The sequence below is a fragment of the Narcine bancroftii genome, chromosome 11, assembly GCF_036971445.1.
Source record: "Narcine bancroftii isolate sNarBan1 chromosome 11, sNarBan1.hap1, whole genome shotgun sequence".
Classification (NCBI taxonomy): domain Eukaryota; kingdom Metazoa; phylum Chordata; class Chondrichthyes; order Torpediniformes; family Narcinidae; genus Narcine; species Narcine bancroftii.
In genome coordinates, this window is record NC_091479.1 from 63,030,153 (window position 1) to 63,050,420 (window position 20,268).

The 20,268-nt window shown below is 42.2% G+C and overlaps 1 protein-coding gene across 8 annotated transcripts in view; it reads right to left on the reverse strand.

Moving 5' to 3' along the window:
• ipo8 (importin 8) overlaps positions 1 to 20,268 on the reverse strand; it is a 161,215-nt gene that overhangs the window by 1,715 nt on the left and 139,232 nt on the right. For 4 of the 8 annotated variants that reach the window (XM_069903133.1, XM_069903131.1, XM_069903134.1 and 1 more), the window contains 4 exons: positions 17,913 to 18,118; positions 15,581 to 15,796; positions 14,884 to 15,000; positions 8,574 to 9,550 (listed from right to left, as the gene is read on the reverse strand). In XM_069903133.1, the coding sequence (XP_069759234.1) occupies positions 9,453 to 9,550; positions 14,884 to 15,000; positions 15,581 to 15,796; positions 17,913 to 18,118 (637 nt within the window). In that variant the 3' untranslated portion in view covers positions 8,574 to 9,452. Of the gene's footprint in view, positions 1 to 8,573; positions 9,551 to 10,953; positions 11,103 to 14,883; positions 15,001 to 15,580; positions 15,797 to 17,912; positions 18,119 to 20,268 lie in introns of those variants that run through there. The other 4 variants (XR_011346521.1, XR_011346522.1, XR_011346524.1 and 1 more) reach the window with 3 other exon arrangements.

A 20,268-nucleotide genomic window follows, 5' to 3' on the forward strand; every position in this document is an offset into this window, starting at 1 on the left:
TCGTTGGCCAACGTCTCCAGCACCCGGGTCATCTGGATGACCTCATGGGACAATCGGGCCATACCATACCTGGGAAAGGCTATCATCCAAAATCTCTCTGCCTCTATAATGGCCCTCTTGTCCTAGTGACCACTGTATGTTGGGTGCTCCCCAAGTGGATGTAGGGCACCACAAACGCTGGAAAGCAGCAACCGTACCAGCTTGCAGAGAGCAATGGGAAGGCACGATGGCCACAAATCCAGTGGGCCCCATTCAAAGTCCAGGGAGCCCCCAGTTTAGCGGAACCATCAGCAGTGGTCACTGGGGCACCCGGAAACCAGTCTTGACTGAAAGGTTGGAACCGTGCTCATTTGGGAGCCTGGACAAGCATTCCTTGTCAGCTCACCAGCTGTGGAATGACCCGAAGAGTCAGGACTTGGGTGGAAGTCAAATTATAGGGAGGGAGATACCGATTCCTGAAACACCAACCCTGTCTGGAATCGCTGGAAGAAATGTTATGTAGTGGTGGGGGACTGCCATTTAGAACCCACAAACAGATATGCCAAAACCCACAGGAACATAAAGTCTATGCAAACAGTTCAATTTAAAATCATCCAGTGAGATTGGCGAAAGTGGAAGAGCTTTATCAGAGTGTGCTGGGGTTCGCACGCAAATCCTGCAGTCAGATCTGTTAGAGGTGCTAGCAAATTCATAACCGGTTCTGAGGAAGGTGTCCTGAAACAGAGCAGGTCTCTGTACCCTTGGATCTTCTACTAGAGGTTCCATTTGGTGTCTGCCTCACTGGCTGAGACCTGTAATTCAAAAGGGACACATGCCTGGCAAATGGTAGTGCTTGTTCAACAGCAGCCTGCTGTTCAGATCCCCTAAGAATGTAGCCTTCTTACAGGAGGCCCTATAAGGTGGTCTACGGAGCATGATAAGGAGGGGTATATGGTGCTGCCAATAACCTAGGAGGCCCACAAAGCTCTGGGGGTCAGTTTTATTTGAGAGGACGGCAAAATTCAAAAGATTATTCTCGGGAATATCTCTTTGGCCTGAGTGCCATTGTATTCTGAGAAATTGGACATTCTGGCTGGGGCCCTGCACCTTATCAGTATTAATGGCCAGACCCGTTCCAAGGGAGGAGACTAGCATCTGAGACAATGGTCTCAGATGTGCCTTGTAGGAGGATGTCATTGATATGCTGAACAATGAACATCTCTAAAGGAAGTTGCATGTGTTGTAAATTGCTGGAGATTAAACCATGGCAGATAGTAGGGCTAGGAATTTAGCCTTGAGGTAGGTGACAGAATGTACATCACCTCCCATCCCAAGTGAATGCAAGTTCACCTCTATACATTTCCCCCTTCCCCGTGTACAGTAACGGGTATACATGGCCTTAGGTCCCCCAGTTGGGAGAAGGCGATGGAACAAATGTGCCAGGGCATTGCCTTCATCCTATGGGAGAAGGGTGGAAGTCTGCCACCCCTCCCCCCCCATGGATGAATTTTCCTATTGGCGGAGACGGGACAGTTCCTGTCTCAGCAGGTCTCTGAGCTCTGCCTTGAGGACAGGAGAGATTGTTTTGAGTGGGGGTGAGGCAGAGGCAGTGTCAGCAGGAATAGCCTGCCTGGTCCAGAGGTTGGAGATGTCCCCTGGGTCAGGTTGATCCCAGGGTGGTTGTGGGCTTTCCCTGGCCTTGTTTCCCCCCTGCAAAGCTCTTTCCACAGCGCATAAATGGTGGAGGTCAGGATCCCATTGATGCTGTGTCGTCCGTGCAGCAGATCCAGGTATAGTTATTTGCACGTGAAATGCGGGGTTGTGTCTCCAGCCCTTGACTCTGCCCTACGGACCTGAGTGGGTGTCGTCCCCCCCCCCTCCCCCCCAGTGCATGTAGTCTAGCTCTTCCAGGTTGATGGTGTCCCACACAGTCTGGTAGGATGAGGGGTAGGACCACTGACCTAAATCAGGACATATGGCGGTGACCAGGTATCCCGCTAGCTGGTGTTAGGTAAAAACATCATGAGCTGGGAATGTAGAGGGAGTCACCCAGTGCTGGGCCGTAACAAGATGCAGTTGTGACCTTGTACTCTCAAGATAAGAGTGGGGATGACAAATTGATGTGCAGGAGGCTAGCAGAGAGGGACAGCAACAGTTTATTCATTGGACAATGTCATGGTATGATAATTTACTAAGTACGTATCCTAAGGTATATAAAAAACACCACTTGCTGATAACGGCAGAATGCGCCTTCTCCAACTAACACTGTTAGTTGCAAGTGTTACAATCCGGCAATAAAGAACAAAGAACCTTAATTTCGACTCAGTCTGGTGTTTGACTCACTCATTCATGAACAAAGCAGACCTAACAATTTGGTGACCCCGACGTGATGGGTGAGTGGACACTGGACGACGGTTTCTGTTTTTCTTGACAATCATCTCAGCCGGCTGATAAAAAGGTCCAGAGAAGCCTGTTTTAACAAAATTCTCTCTTTTAAAATCTTTATGATTGTCAGTAAGAACTGGAGATCGGACAAATTAGACGACCATTAATTGAAGGTCGTCACCTGCCGGGATTGTAACACGTAAGTGGTTACAGAGAGAAGAAAAGTCCTTAAGGTGGTTGAGTGACATTTGATAAGTGCTTCGCCGACAAACTACTAGAGTTTAAAAAGTCTTTATTGTGTCATTGCAAAGTCCAATAGAGTGAGAAGGTGGTCTATGAACAATTGGGGACCTGAGTTTTCTGCCCTAAACTGGTTATTAAGAGGAGAAATCTCCCACGTGAAGGTTGGGCTTTGAAAGAAAACGAAGGTTCAGGCTTATTGGTCTCAATTGTATATAAAGACTCACTTATAAATGTCCGGTAGGTATGATAATGTTTGTACACTTGAAAACTTAAGAATTTATTTCCCCAATTCGCCGTGGTGGAATACCACAGCGGACATAAGAGACCTTGAGACGACAAAAAGAGTACTCAGGGATGCCTGCCTGGTGAACAAGGACGACGACGAAAGGCTGAAAAAGCTGTGTCCAGATCAGGTAGGAGATATCAATGAAAAAGTTGACAGAATCTTAAGAGACACCCGGTTTATTCGAAGTATTTTTGATAAGTTAAAAGAGGGTATTCCCAGCATCACCAAGGAGATAAAGTTACATAAATTCATAGATTGGTACAGGGAAACTGGACAAAAATATACCCCAGAAACTTGGTTTCCTAGTTGTAACCTAACCTTCCGACCTCTTTGGGAAAAAAGAGAGTGGAAGACGGGCATTCAGAGTACACAGGATAGTCTGAGGTCCACCGGAGAAACAGGCTTGGAGACTGTTTCGCTAAAAAACCTTTGTCATCCGGCCTGTAAGGAGACATTTTTAAAGGCGGTTTTTGTTAACATAGATCCTCTTAACGGACAAGAACCTAAATTAAGAGAAGCATTAGGAAGCGGTCCCGCAGCAATGGCTACACAGTTGCCTGCTAAGACCTTTGACCAAGTTATTAAGGAAATTAATCAGGAGTTAGGAAAGCGGAATACCAGTAATGTGGCATTGGAGAAACAAAAAATTCTCCGAAAATGTGTAGATCGTTGGAGGAAGAGGGGATGGTTACCCGGGAGCAATGAGATGTTCCTGACAGGTGAGGGAAACAAAATTTTAAAACATAGTCTTAGATAAGCTGGAAGAAACAAAACGGGACATAGAAAGGAAAATCATTAATCGAGAGTCTGAACAAAAAAAGATGAGAGACAAGGAGATGCAGTACCGTGATGTCCTAGCTCGAAGAATTTGGTCTCCCCGATAACCCACCTATTATGGCCCCTGTAGAAATAGCTTGTAGACCCCCGCCCTATGCATATGTGGAGTCACAAGGTACCCCTGACACCCCAGACAGGACCCAAGAGTCACATCCCTTATATCCAGATATTGAAACACTGGGACATGACAGGAACATCGGGAATAGGGACACGTCAGACAAGGTACAGGCCCCTTTACTAAAAATAGAAGGGGGAGTAATAGATGTCGAGACCCCCGTGGAATCCAAGAAAATAGAAAAAGATTTAGAGACGCAGAAAAGGAACATGAAAAAGGTTCAGGATAACGTTGAAAACTTAAACAAAGATGTGAATGTGCTGGGGCAGACCAGCAAGGAACAAAAAGAATTAATGGTAGGTGTATTGAAAGAAATGGAAAAGATAACTCCAACACTGTCAGCAGGACTCAAAGCTGGAGGAACAGTTATAGGAATAAAGGACGAGAGTGTAGTACAGATGAGGAAACGAGATACGACCCACCATGGGAGGAAAGTAGCATTAAAAAACTCGGGAGGGAGAAGAGTAGACATGACCGCCTGGACATAGTTAGGACGAAAGAGAAAGACGTGAAACCACTAGACTCTAACCGAAAAAATTATCTTAGAGACGAACGTGAACGATATACCTTTGACTCTGGGACATCAGAACCTGACGGGGACAGTGACAGTAGTGACGAAGAGGTGTCTGAACAGGGGGGAATAAATAGATGTATTCCAAGAGTAAAAAAGGAACAGAAATCCCCAAAATTGAGACCTCAATGCCCATTGCTGATCACGGGGCGGGGAAATCAAAAATATGTACCCTGGTCACGAATGGACTTAGAGAGTCTAATGAAAAAACTTCCTCCATTGAGTAATGGGGCTGGTCCATGGATCTCTTGTTTTGAACGAGAAACCTGTCAAGAACAATTAGCACTCGCAGATGTCAGAACTATCATGATAAAAATGAAGGCAGAAGGGGCCCTGAAGCAAATAGAGAGAATCCTTAGAAGCAGATGAAATAGAATTTGACCCACTTCGAAATAGATTTTGGGAAGCACTTATAGAAACATTCCTTACACCCTATAGTTTGGACGCCTTGGTAACCCTCCAACTAAAAGAAGGGGAGACTGCGCACGAGTACCTCTCTCGAGCATGGGACTTATGGGAGACAGGGACTGGAGAAAGACCCGACCACAGCCCCCTGGGAAATGCTCATTTTCGTAATGGGACAATAAACGGACTACCTGGTCCGGTTCAAGCAAAATTAAGGGACATTGTGGGATTAGAGAAGATGTCAGAGGACTTGTGGAAAAGACACCTGACACATGCACTCAAACAACATCGTCAATCAGAGAAGGCTAAGTCAGAAGTGCATCCCAGAAGGGAGTGGACAAGACAACCGATAAATTGATGAGAGCCATAGAACAAATAGGGATTAAACTAGCGGCCCAACAGATAGTCCCACAGGCCATGCGGCCAGTGATAAATCCGGGACCCCAAGTAAGGTATGGTTGGGAAAAACCACTAAGTACCATGTATAGAGGAGAACATACCCTATGCTGGCACTGCCAAAATCCTGGACACTACCAGCGGGACTGTCCAGAGGCTGGGAGAGGAAGGGGAAAAGGATTACCCTCTATTAGAGGCTATAGAGGAAGAGGAGGAAATTTAAGAGGACAAGCAAGGGGTAGGGGTGGACACTTTGATCGGCCCCAGAAAATTGGGGGATGGCAGAGTGATCAACAAGTCCAGGCACCCCAGTGTGATGACGATATTTGGGAAGGTGCTGAATTTGATTATTGACGGGGCCCTGGAGCATCAAAAATCACGCCTCCCTGGGAGCCACCGAAAATTTGGGGGACGGTAAATGGAGAAGGCGCATTCTGCCGTTATCAGCAAATGGTGTTTTTTATATACCTTAGGATACGTACTTAGTAAATTATCATACCATGACATTGTCCAATGAATAAACTGTTGCTGTCCCTCTCTGCTAGCCTCCTGCACATCAATTTGTCATCCCCACTCTTATCTTGAGAGTACAAGGTCACAACTGCATCTTGTTACGGCCCAGCACTGGGTGACTCCCTCTACATTCCCAGCTCATGATGTTTTTACCTAACACTGGTCACCTAAAAAGTTGCGATCACAGGCTCCCTTGTAAATGCCATTCACCAGTGCCCACTCCCTCATGATCCTGGTGCCCTCACCGACCATGCTCCAGTGCAGCCACCTGTGTAAGTCCCACTCAAGGACGTCACAGCAGTCACTACCTGATCCCACAGGGTAGAGCTGGCAGAGCCCTTCCTGGGGTCCCCGTCGGGCATTGTTAACACTTTGCTAGTCGGACAGGTTCCACAAGGTGCTCACCCTGGTGAGAAAGGCTCATTTCGGGGGGGGGGGATCCCTCATCCCAGAGTCGGAGCAGCCATGCAGACAGGTGCTCAGCCCAGCTGTTGGCAGCTCTGATTTGCCAAATGTATCAGCTCCTCGGATGAGAAATCCCAGGTCTCTGTCATCCCAGAGTGACTACGGGCACATTCCCCTGCGGCCTCTTCATCCTCACCCACCTCCCCTCTAAGGTGCACTGTGCTGTGGCGGGTGCTCCTTGTGGTGGGTGCGGATTGAGCCTGCAGGCAGTCGGGTGCATGGGGGTTGGGGAGAGCATGCGTGATAGAACCCAGGCTCCTCGGGCTCCCCCTCCTCATCATTGTCCATCCCCCAGCCATGAATCCAGCTTGTCGTTGCGTCGGACCACTTAACTTTTAGGTGGGCCTGGCTGCCATTTGGATCAGCCTGCAGGCATCCTTGGTACCTCTAGCCTCGAGGTCATTGGCTCAGGACTGCCCTCCTGCAGCATACAGCAGTGCTGTTGGAGCACATCTATCTCTGTGTCTTTTTGGTGACACATATTTTGTATCTGGTCAGTAATCCTGACCTGGCATCTCAGGAAGGATGCAAACAGCCAAAGGGAACCCCTTTGACCCCCCCCCCCCTCTAGCCTTGAGAAACCCCAACTTCTTAAGGATGGAGACCATGTGGTGCCCCATTTTCCTCACCACGCTGATCTAACTGCTCGGACTAGTCCACTGGTTTACCATGGTCCTTTAGCATGCTGGCCAAGCTCCCAATCCCTCCCTCTTGTCGGTTCACCCAAAAATCCTATTCTTGGTTCCTGCAGTGGCTTTCTTGCTCCTGTTCCAGAACATTCCACCCTGCGTCTGTGTTCAGCCAAGACCTTTGAGACCCTGGTCATAGTACCAATTGTTGTGAGCGTGAATACAGATTCGATGGGTCTCAAAAGCAAGGACTCTGAACACCGTCTTGTATTAAATGATTTTATTTACAAAAGACAAGCGTGGGAAAATGGTGACAGAAATAAAACACACACGTGTGCAGCTTATAGACGAGCGTGGGAAAATTGCACTGGGAATAAAACATAGGCACACAATTTATAGTGAACGTGGGAAAATCGCATCGGGGATGGATTACACACACACACACACACACACACACAAACTGGGTACATACAACAATCAAGGAAGAACAATACGGTACCCACCACCCCTCGACTCAGTGCAGGCACAGTTCTATGCTACTAGAACACTAACTAAAATGGTCCCAACCCTATAACAGTGCACACCTCACCCAACGATTCTCCAGCACCATTCTATGGCGCTCGGTCTGGAGTGAAGCAGGGTGGACCCTCGAAGATGGCAAAGAGAGCGAGCTGAGCACATGGCACCCTTTATGGTGCTGGAGGGTTCAGCACAGGTAATTTACAGGAGTACGATAGCTCAGTGCCAACAAAGTCTAATCGATTACAACAGCCAAAGGCCCAAGGCCAAGAACAGGAGGGCTGGAAGGTCCAGCCCAGGTAATTTCAGGGATCAATGGCTCGGCGGTGCCAGCAAGGTCTAATCGATTACAAAGGCCAATGGCCCAAGGCCAAGTACAAAGGTATGTAAATTAGCCAATGGCAATTGGCAGGTGGTGTATCTTCTGACCAGGTAGTGGGCTGTGCTGTCATGTGACAGCCACAACCCTTCACAATACAGGTATGTGACACTTTTGCACTTGGGAAAAGATTCTGGCTGTCACCCTCTAACAGGTCTCCTCTTAGCTCCTACATTCTAGAGAAAACAGTTTGTCCAATCTCTCCCCACAACTCATTCCTTCATAACCAGGTAAAACTCTTCTGTACCCTTTCCAAAGCCTCCACATCCTTTCTGTAATGGGACATTGTTCTATCTCACACACCATCAGCTACTCCTCCACCAATTTAAAAACACCACCAATTCATCTCAGAGCCCAGTGCAGACCACAAATTAACTTCAACAGGTCACTTGACACATATTTGACATCCATTTATCTGGATTTATCCAAACCAAGATGATTTTTTTTCCTGAAAACTTTTGTGACTAACCAAAAGCCTGAAAATTGGATTTACTGATGTTTTCTGGGTAACAACTGTTGATTTCTTTCTAACATGCTGGAAGAAAACTTACTTCGAAATTATTTTGCCCCATTGAATTTACAATGTGAATTCTTGTAGAATATTCCACTGGGAATTTTCTTGTTTACATTGGATACCACCAGATTTATGATTCGTAAAAGCACAAAATGATGAAAAAGAATGATGTCAGGTAGTGCCTGTTGTTAAAGAAACAGTTTATGGTTCAAGCAAATGATCAATGGATGTTTTCCTTTCCTCTCACTCTGTTAAAAGTTCAAGATGGCATATGCCATAAACTGGTGAAGTTTGTGATCCCACTGGGGTTTTGAAACACAATGCATTTGGACAAACATGTGCTCAACCAAAGGGTTTATTGAGGCATCCAATAGCTGAGAATGAAAACTCACAAGCTCTCTCAAAGAACTGATGTAAAGGTACAGTAACTTGCGGTGACCATTGCTTTACCTGGATGGGCACTTCACATTTTATATAACATAAAAAAAATAATTCATGTTCCAAAATCTAAAGTTCTCATGGATTCCATTCAACAGTTAAACATACTGCCAGAAAATTGATAATTTTTCACTGTACACATAATTATTCAATTCTGCCTCCCTTTCAGAAAAAAAGGAATTGTGACCGTCCTCCAAGTCTGACTTGTGAATTTCCATTAATCTTTTACAAAGTTGCAACTTGTTTAATTCTAGGCTACCACTGTCGTCACAGATCACAGAAACCGACAGGTTGATACCAAGGATAAATATTTTAAACATTAAAATAGTTACCACACAGAAGTTTTAAAATAGCAGAGCTGGAATAAACAGATTTTGTTTTAAATCTCTGGTAAATATTTAAAAAAAACATGGATAAAGTACTTTTCTTTAAAATCATACTACTTCCTTCCAAACTAAAATCTGAGGCAATCGACGTGTGACAGAAGGCACTATGTATCTGTATTAACCCGTCAAATGCGTGTGTTTTGGGAACCTGAGAGGTGGTGGCAAACCAAACCATTCTCCATAGTGCCTGCAGAGAAGGGAGGGCAGATGACTTTCACTCACGTTGAGAGAAAAGTAAAGAAACCGACAAAACCCTCAAATGATAATTGAGTGACAAGCCAGCATTGAAAGGGTTCACTACAATCTCGAAGGCTTTTTAATACCTTCTGTAATGATGGATGAAAGATTTTTCTTCATGATGCCCTGAAATTTAATAAGATGCCATATGTAGTTCAATTGCTCCCTGGAGCTGCTCCAAAATTAAACATTGTTGGAACGGGTGCGGTCATGTCAAATTTGTAGCCACCTTGTCCTTCAATTTTCTTGGATTCTAGGAAAGAAAAAAATCAAAGACATACAAACATAAACCACAGAAACAGGCCCTTCAGCCCACTATTAGCACTGACTATCAACATTTCATTTGCACCAGAACCGTAAAAGGTGGCCCATTTAGTCTGTGCTGAACTATTCTTCTGCCTTGTCCCATCATCCTGCACCTAGACCACAGCCCTCCTTCCATCCCTGTACCTATTCAATCAGCTCTTAAATGTCAAAAGTGAACCTGCATCCACTGCCTCAATTGGCAGCTCGATCCACACTCTCACCTCCCTCTGAGTAAATATGTTCCCCCAATATTCCCCATAAATATTTCACCTTTCACTCTTAACTCATGTCCTCTACTTATCGTCTCACTCAAACTCAGTGGAAAAATCCTGTGTGCATTAACCCTATCTATTGTCTATATATAAACCTCCATTCTCCCCTCATTCTCTGACACTTTCAACCTTTCCCAGTAACTCAGTTCCTTAAAAACTGGCAACATCCTCGTAAATCTTCTCTGCACTCTTTCAATCTCATTGATTCCTTTCCTGTGGGTAGGAGACCAAAACTACATACAATTCTCCAAACGGCCTTAACAATGTCTTGTAAAACTTCAGCATTACATCTGAACTCCCATACTTAATACTTTGATTGACGAAGGCCAATATGCCAAAAAACTTTCTTTAGCCCCCTTTACCCTTGCATCCCACTAAATTCAGTGTCCTGGGATAGGAATGATATTTTTGCTATTCACTTGACCACTCTTAAATGCATGTGTTCACACTTGCAAGAAGCCATCCACGGGGTTAGGACTGTTCTACCTGCTACCAGTGACATCATGACGCATTGAGCGATGGTGAACCTGCCCTAAATCCTGATCAGTGTATTATGATCTTATATTTGAACAAAATTAATCATGTCTAATTACAACATAATTAAGCTTTATGTACATTGTTGTTGTGCTGACCTATATAAACCTTTATAAGGGACCATGGGAAAGTGCTAGCAATAAATAGCAATAGAGGACTATTTTTAAACAGCATGGGAAAGTTGGTAGCGCTATCGTGCAAAATTTATAAATACTGTGGGAAAAAGCGATGGCGAACATGCCCTCCCAGAAGGCTGAGTAACACAGAAAGGGCTGTAAGCACAGAGCACTCATGGCATACTGGGAAATCAGGTCCACCATTGCTTTTTCCCATGGTTTTTATAAATTGTGCATGATAGCGCTACCAACTTTCCCATGCTGTTTATAAATTGTCCGTTCTTGCTATTTATTTCCTCTCTCTCCCACTGCAACTTTCCCAGGGCAAAGTTTATACCTTCTTTATATCTTTTCTTCCATCATGTTTCTGTGCTCACGCAAAATGTGTCATTTCTATCCCAGAATGCAATTGCCCATTCTACACTTGCCTGATTGCAACGCTGGCATCTGCAGATGCCGGGGATTGTTCGAGAGGTTTCACACTAGATCCTTTTGAGGCCAATTGGCCATTAATTCCTGGGTCCTCTTGCAAGTGTGAAAGGGGTTTTAGTGACATTTCTTTCTTTCAAGGCATCTGCTAAAAATTTAAGAAGTCAAACAGCAGGTAAAGAAAGAGGAGTATGCTGGGCACGTTCCCACTGGGAATAAATACTTCCTGCAGAACATACTGAGATATGATTTCTTTGCAATGAAACTAAATCTTTTACATCAAAATTTTCTTGTCATTTTAACAATGAGGTGGCAATAAGTCATTCATAATAAATGCTCATTAACGGGTGATGTTCAGATAGATCTAAAAGTAGTCTGACCAGTATTGCAATTAAAGGCATGAGAACTTCTGTATATTGTACTATTCCTGTCCATACTCTGATCCAAATTATACAAATAACAGAGCAAGGGCTGATTAAGAATAGCATGGTTTTGTGCACGGAAGGTCATGTTTAACAATTTTTTTTGAGGAGATTATCAAGAAAGTAGATGAGGGAAAGGCTGTGGATGTTGACTTTGGTAAGGTCTCTGACAAAGTCCCACATAGGAGGTTAATTCAGAAGGTTCAGACACTAGGTATCCATGGAGAGGCTGTAAAATGGATTTGAAATTGGCTGAATGGGAAAAGACAGTGGTAGTGGATGATTGCTTCTCAGACTGGAGGACTGTGATTAGTGGTGTGCGTCAGGGATCGGTGTTGGGACCATTGTTGTTTATTGTGTACATCAATGATCTAGGTGATGTGGGAGATTGGATCAATGAGTCATTGTGGACACTGAAGAAGGCTTTCAAAGCTTGCAGAGGGATCGGGACCAACTGGTAAAATAGGCCAGAAAATGGCAGTTGAAATTTAATGCAGACAAGTGTGAGGTTTTGCATTTTGGAAGGACAAACCAAGGTAAGACATAAAGAGTAATGGTAAGTACGGAGGAACAAAGGGATCTGGGAATACAAATACATAATTTCTTGAAAGTAGCAGCACATGTAGGGTTGTAAAGAAAGCCTTCAGCATCTTGGCCTTCATAAATCAAAGAACTGAGTACAGGAGTTAGGAATGTTATGGTGGAGGTTGTATAAGACATTGGTGAGGCCAAATTTGGAGGATTGTGTGCAGTTCTGGTCGCAAACCATAGTAAGATCAAAAGAGTGCAAAGAAGATTTACTAGAATGTTGCTGAGCCTTCAGGAATTGAGTTACAGAGAAAGATTAAGCTGGTTGGAAGTTTATTCTTTAAGAACGCAGAAGAATGAGGGGAGATTTGATCGAGATTTACAAAATTATGAGGGGAATAGACAGACCAAATGCAAGTCGGTTCTTTCCACTTAGATTGGGAAAGATAAATATGACCAGACATGGCTTTAGGGTGAAAGGTTTAGGGGGAACATTAGGGGGAACTTCTTCACTCAGAGAGTGGTTGGAGTTTGGAACAAGCTGCCATCTGTTGTGATAAACGTGGGCTTAAGATTTAAGAATAAATTGAATAGATACATGGATGGGAGTGGTCTGGAGGGTTATGGATGGGTGCAGGTCAGTGGGACAAGAGGAATGATGTTTTGGCAGACTAGAGGGGCTGAATGGCCTGTTTTCTGTGGTGTACTTTTCTATGGTTTCTAAGAAATCACATTTGGCAGCCAGAAAATTAAGCTGCACAATACAGGGCCACATTAATTTCACCTGCTCTGTTTAGACCATTGCTTCAAAAACCTACCTCATATTTCACACTTTTACAAGTTTTCATTGTCTTTAAATTAACCCAGTATTAAAATTTGTCATGAATCTGCAAATTTATTTCAAATGGCATACAATTTTCTATGGATTACAAGCACATAAAATTACTGATGCTCATATGTTTTTAAAGGGATGTCATATGAACATCAGAGAATAAAATGGGTGTTTTTTGACGGGAAAATGTGCTCATAAAAGGTAGACGAGAAGGCACAAGGATATTTTTTGTACTGCACACACTAGTGTTAACCTTTAGCTTGTTTCAGAATATAAAAGCAGTCTGAACAATCTTGCTGCAGATTGCAAAAGTGGACACATTAATTTAACTGAATAATTTGAACTCGTCCATTGTTGGGAAGAAAGCTTATAAAATTATTTGTTGGAATACTGAAGTTCTACCAGAGGACCAAGAGGACCAGTGAGTCCCTAGTGACATCAGCAGGTGAATATTAGTACTGCAGAAACTATGTTTATGTGGAAAGCAGTTTCAAAGCTAGGAATGGATGGAGATGAAAGAGTGGATTATGCCAAATCTAAACATATTCATTTCCAGCTCCACTTAAAAATACATTTTAGATTTTATTATTGGGCAGTCAATTTACGTAACTTGATTCTTTTGTTGAAATTTGATAATAGAGTTGAATACCCACATGGAATTAAATTTTACTAAGGATATTTCCTCGTTGGCTATTCTTTATATAAATTAACTGACAACCCAATCATTAAACACAGTTTGAGAATATGGGAACAATATAGAAGGTTTTTTTGGATTTCAGAGTTTTTCTCTTATTAGCCCAATTATATCCAATCATTTTTTTCAACCTTCTTTGCAAGATGAAGCTTTTAAAGAGTGGCATAGGTTGGGTATTAAATGTTTTAAAGACCTCTTTATTGATAACAATTTTCCATCCTTTGACCAATTGGGTGTGAAATTTAATTTATCTAAAATTCACTTTTTTAGATATTTACAAATTAGGCATTTTGGTCAATCCCAGATTCCTAATTTTCCTGGAATTCTTGAGTCGAATACTCTTTTTTTTTTAATTTTTAATTTTTCACACCATAAACCACATTAACCATGATACATACTTTTTCCTTTTCAAATATATACAGTGCCATTTTCTCCCCCCCGCCCTCCTCCCATCCCACCCTCCCTACCTCCCCCCTCCCGTCCATTTAAAGTACAGAGTCGAATACTCTTGATACATTTTTTGAACTACAACCTCCTTATAACCTCCTTGAACTACAACCTCTTATTTACGACAATGTCGCTAATTTAACAACTCCTGTTAATTAAAATCAAGAAAGCCTAGGAGCAAGATTTGAACTTTTTAATGTCCAATAAGGTATGGAATGCAATTCTTAAACTGATTAACACAACATCCTTATGTGCACAGCATTGTCTGTTGCAATTTAAAGTGGTTCATAGAGCATATATGTGTAAAGTTAAACTGCCTCGTTTTTATCCGGACATAAATCCTTGATTGTAAAAGAGCTGATGCCTCTTTAATTCACATGTTCTGGACCTGCCCCAAGCTAAGAAAAATTTTGGAAGGAAGTTTTTCAAACTCTATTGGTAATTTTTAAACTAAAATTGGAATCTAACACCTTAAAAGCTCTTTTTGGAATACTTTGTGACAGTGATGTTATACTAACCTCTTTGTTAATGGCCGGACATGCAATTTTGATTAAATGGAAAGACAATATTTCACCCTCACATGCACAATGGCTAAAGGATATTATGTTTTGTTTAAACTTGGAAAAAAATTAGATATGCTATTATTGATTCTAAGATCAAATTCCAAACGATATGGGGCTCGTTTATGGACTACTATCAAAACTTTAAGAGTTAGTGTTGATTTGGAATTTTGGGATAGTGCTGTCTCTCTCCAAGATTATGCCACTTGAATTTTTTAAATGTCACCCTTCACAACCTTGCTTAGGGGAAGGGGTTAAGAATTTATTGTTTTTTTCTTTTTTCCCTTTTTTGCTAGGTTCTATTGTATCATTATGTTTGTACTGTACTTCTGAATTTCTACACATCATCATGATTGTATTGTTCATTTTTTTCTATTGAAAAAATATTAAATATCAATAAAATATTTTTTTAAAGTAAAATACATGGTCCTGTGCTTGGCACTCACCAGCTGCATTTTTCCTCTGTTCTGTTAGTGTGAAGATCTCCTGCAATTGTTTCTTCTGGTCCTCGCTCAAAGGAGCAGTGAGAGTCTGGTACCAGGCAGTATCCACACTCTGTATTCCTGAAAATGATTCCAGAAAGAAGAGCACAAAATCTCATGTAAATGCACCTTTCTCTGATTGCATGCAAATGTTGATTTTATATAATCAGTGTCATTTTGTACACACCTTTCAAAAAGGCAACTCACAATTATTAGAGATGTTTTAAGCTGTTCATTCTTGCTTTCAAGCCACATAAATATGGATGGAATGCACTGGCAAAATGTGATTTTCTGCAGAACCACATAATCACCACATTTTACCAACCTTTATTCCCCATTTTCTCAATAGCATGACACGGTGTCAGATTGCAACACGATAGAAATGTCAAAAGGACATTCTTTTCTCTGTGTCCATTTGTATCGACAGTGAAATTATCAAAATAACACATCAAAATAACCACATCTGTGGTTTATCATTACCCTCACAATATGCTGATCTTATATTTTACTTATGTTGAATTGATCTGGAATCCTGATCCAAGGAAATTATCCATATTATGTCAGAAATAAAAGCACTCACAAACTTAAATAAATGACACAATCAAGTTGTTGAAGGAATGTCAATATTGGCCTATGGACGTGTGCTGTGCCATAAACATACTTAGTAAAGCAGATGTAAAAATCTGATATTCATCAATGGTGTTGTCTTCATCAAAAGGTGTTGAGAAACCTTCCAGAGCAGTTTCTTCTAACCCATCTTCATCCCATTCATCATCACCCTCATCCTCCTCATCTTCCTCAGACTGATGCTGCTCCAGCATATCGAGGTACTGCTGATCTGTCTCAAGAATGTCATCCTCATCACTTGGAATCTCTTCTGAAATTGAAAAGCCCTTTGTAAGAAATTAATCCTCTAACAAATTTATCAAAGCCTGCTCTTGAATGATAACACAGGAAGTAAAAGTTTTAATGAAAGAGCCCTTTTGATAAGGACCGCATGGTTAGCTCTGTGGTTAATATCACACCATTAGAGCGCCAGTGACCGGGGTTCAAATCCATCTCCGCCTGGAAGGAGTTTGTATGTTCTCACCGTGTCTGCACGGGTTTCCTCCCACCATTCTAAACATACCAGGTGTGTAGGGTAATTGGGCAGCATGGGCTCATAGGATGAAAGGGTCTGTATGTCTTAATTAAATTAAAAATTGCCATCTTTTAAACCAAAAAGCAGCAGATCGATGAGATCCAAATTTCAACCACAAGTTTTGTTGTTTGATCTCAACCAGAATTGCACTAGAGCCTTTGAACTCCTGTGCAGATTTTTGACCTGCTGAAAATATGGATATATAGAGTAGATTAGACTGTAATGATTCCCAAACCCAGAAACCCCAAATATCTTACAGGAAGATCCAACATGATAATTGTCATTTTACCAAAATACTGGGATCTGAAGAAGCAAAGCTCAACAAAGGAATGTCTGCGGAAAAACAAAAGAATGGAAAAGGAAGAAAGTGGCCAAATATTGCCAGGGCGAAAGGAAACACAGTGGAAGGACAGTCATCAGAAAATTCCTGATTTCTGTACTGTGGTAGTTTAACATTGAGGGACAGATAAAAGGGCAGATGGAAAAGATTATAATACTCACCCTATCAATTAGGGTGCACAGTCTCTAACAACTGAATATTATGATCCAAAATGAGTGAGAAGCATATTGACCAATTTGATGAAAAATTCCAAAAAAGACCTTTTCAACTCCATAGTACACTCAATGGTATGCTTTAAGAGTTCATGTTATTAATCACAAGGAGTGCTCAACTAATATAGAAGTCTGCTCCCCATTAACAACTCTAGATGGCAGCAGTAGGCTGAGGGAGACTGCAATAGGTTTCCAATGACATCCAGATCGGCAGCGTCAGGATCGACCCTGCAGCACCATCCAAAGCTCCCACCTCATCATCTCCCTGAGTGCTATGCCAAGAAATAGTCAGGAGACAGCTGTGGGTACAATGGAGGCCAATGTGGTAGTTAAGTTGAGAGGTAGAGGCTCCCATCAGGGAGAAGTTGTCAAGAGGTGGTTGCGACCACAGCAGAGAGGATAAGAGGAGAGGGACAGCACTGGATAAGCCGACTCTACCGTGGGCATGGCAGTTAAAGACCTTTCACCATATTGCAGGGGTTGCCAGCTTCTGGAACTGGTACCAGGGGTCGAAGGAAAGTGGGCAGCTGCAACCCATCTCCATCCCATTCATCATCACCCTCCCTCATCTTCCTCCAGCCCTAGCATCGCGTCCAGAGTACATTGGAAGAGATCGTGTGATCCTTGCCCATGTGTTGTCTCTGAAGGGACTTCCTTTCTTTTTCTTGCCAAATGACGCCAGAATGGCAGACTCTGTGAGCCTTTGAATGGCACATAAAAGAAAGCTTTTACACTTGATAACAACGTATTAAAAAAAACCTAAATCTAAATATGAGCAGCATCTTAGAATCATGGAGATTCAAGGAAAAGATGGAAGCCATGGAACTCATCTTTCCTCAGTCAAACAGTTTTACCCATTTAAACTAAATGACTTAGTATTGCTATTCACAGTTTACCACCCTTATCAGAAAGTAAGTATGTTTTGACATTTAATTTGATGGGAAGGCTTTCAGTCTCATGACTTACTTACTTAAAACTTATTATCCATATCCTATCAAAACTCCATCTGTTGCAAGTCTAGGCTTCTCCAAACTCCTGTCATCTTTCAGATGGAAAGCCTGCTGTGGATGTTACCATAGCTTGGTTGTATCCATCCCAGCACATGCAAACAAAAGTCATTTTACTTGTTGACTCTCCACTACAGAAAGTACCAGCAGCATTAAAGCTTATGTGGAAATGTCACCTACCAGTCAACTCTGGAGGGAAAAATAAATTTCCTAAGGAAATTTTACCAACTATTTTATCATTGCAATCACAGAATTCATTTGTAAACTAAATGCAAAGGTCGAAAAAATTGAACCATTTTCTTCAGTGTCCTCATTTTCCTCTTCCCCATTCTCGTTCTGCTCATTGGTAACTTTGCTGGCATAAGCTCGCTTGAGGCCAAGGAAGAGAAGTAATAATGAAGGCAGAATCTGAGCGGCAACAGCATTCACTGCTTCAGGTCTGTTTTGCATTTCCATTAGGGTGCTTAGACCAATAATGCAGACTTTTCGATCATGAAGCCTGGCAATAAAAATGGGGTAATTACAGCAGAGCCATAAAACTGCAATCAGAACTATTAACCAAATTCAGTTGTTATATCCTATATAAAATATTAAATAATGTAACATCAACATAAAATAATCGCAATACAAAAAAGTGCTGGAGAAACTCAGCAGGTCTGGACCTTCTTCAAAGGATGAGCAAAAAGCAAGCAAGCACCTGAATAAAAAGGTAGGGGAGGAGAGGAGAGAGAAAGGGCAAGGGGGAAGCAGAAAAAAGAAGACCAGTGAAGGGGGAGGGGTAGGTCTCTGATGGGGAAGGGGGGATGCGGAACAGGAGAAAAGGAGACAGAGAGCGATTCAGGGGAGGGATTAATGGAAACTGGAAAAGTAATTGTTAATGCCATCTGGTTGGAGGGTGGTGTTCCTCCAATTTGCAGGTAGCCTCAGTTTGGTAGTGCATGAGGCCATAGATAAGCAGGTTGGTGTGGGAATGGTGTGTGAAATTGAAATGGTTGCCACAGAAGGTCCTTGTTAATGCAGCAGACAAAGCAAAGAGGCTCAATTAAACAATCTTCCAGTCTGCATCTAGTCCCTCCAATGTAGAGGAAGCCTCAATGGGAGCACCAGATGCAGTAGGTGACCCCTGTAGAATCATGAGAAGTGTGGCTTCACTTGGAAATACTGTTTGAGGTCCCGAAGGGTGGTGAGGGATGAGGTGTGGGTGCATATGTAGCATCTTTTGCAGTCACGAAGTAGATACCGAGGGGGCAATTAGTGGGAAGGAATGAATGGAGGTAGCTGTCCCTGGAAAAATTGAGAGAAAGGAATAGAATCCTTACACGGGACAGGGTGTGTAGAGGTGGAGTCCAGCTAACTGTGGGAGTTAGTAGATTTGTAGAAAATATCTGTAGAGAGATCAAGAAAGGGGACAGTGTTGCCAGAGATGGACAAAGTGAATTTGAGGTTGGCATGAAAATAATTTCTTGATTTCTACTGAAGAGAAAGTCTGATACAAATTCCACTAATTTTAAAAACATTTTCACATGCAAGAAGTGAGATAAATAGCCTAATTGACCCATTAAGCCTGTTCCATCTTTCAAAAGTATCATAGCTGACCTTCTACCTTCCTTAATTAAAATAGAAGGTTCAGTACAAGGACCCGATCACTGCTAAGTATATAACTACAATGACACTTAAGGATTTGTTAAGTTCATAACAGAAGCTAAAGCTCATTGACTTTCCTAAACAACCTTGACCTTGTATTATTAGCACTTTGACTATATTCTCATCACCCAAGACATCCATTCTACTCAACTATTACCAAGCCAAGGGGATGACTATGTACAGGCCACATCTCCAAGCTCCAAAGAATTTAAAACCTGCTGTGGATCATCTGCTCACTTTCTCTGCTAAAGTGTAAATAGTTGCAAAATGTATTTTCCCTATTGTGAACATTTCCCAAACTCAAAGATAATTTCAGTGACCTGCTATCAACAAAATTGGGGGCAGTTTCTAATGAGATCTGCATAAAATTGCAGGGAGATGCACCTGTAAATGACCAATTCCAGACTGAGGCAAAACTATCGGTCAGCAGGTCATAAAGAAACATGAATGAATTGGTGGACCCCTCCAGCAGGATAACACGGACATCCAAAGATTTTCCAGTTCCTCGTCTGATCAACTCTAGTGCAGGGACAGCAGGTCATTGAAATCAATGGAAATAATAAGCTTTTCAGTTAAAAAAAAGTAAAGCATTTTATTTGATTTAATTAAGAGTAAAGTATTATGAATTTGTGCAAGAGGAAACTGTTTAGCCTTTAAGCCTGTAATGTCATTCAATACACTTGCGACTGATCCTTTATCTTAACTATGTTGCCTTTTATGAGGGCATCAATATCGTGAAGTATTTTCTGTGACATTTGTGTTTTCCAGTCATTTAACTTTCAAAATTTTCCTTTCCTAACTTTATTCTTTATTTAATGATTTTGAAACTTTCTGAACGTGAAAGAAACAGACATTGAATTTAAATGGAAATTTTAACAGCCAAACCAAGGGGGTACTTCCACACTGACAAACTTATTCTTTCAGGTTGGTAGTTGCCATGCTGGGAGTGGATCTGTGCTCTCTTGGGCCAACCAAGTGAGCAGGACTCCCAGTAGACATCCTGAT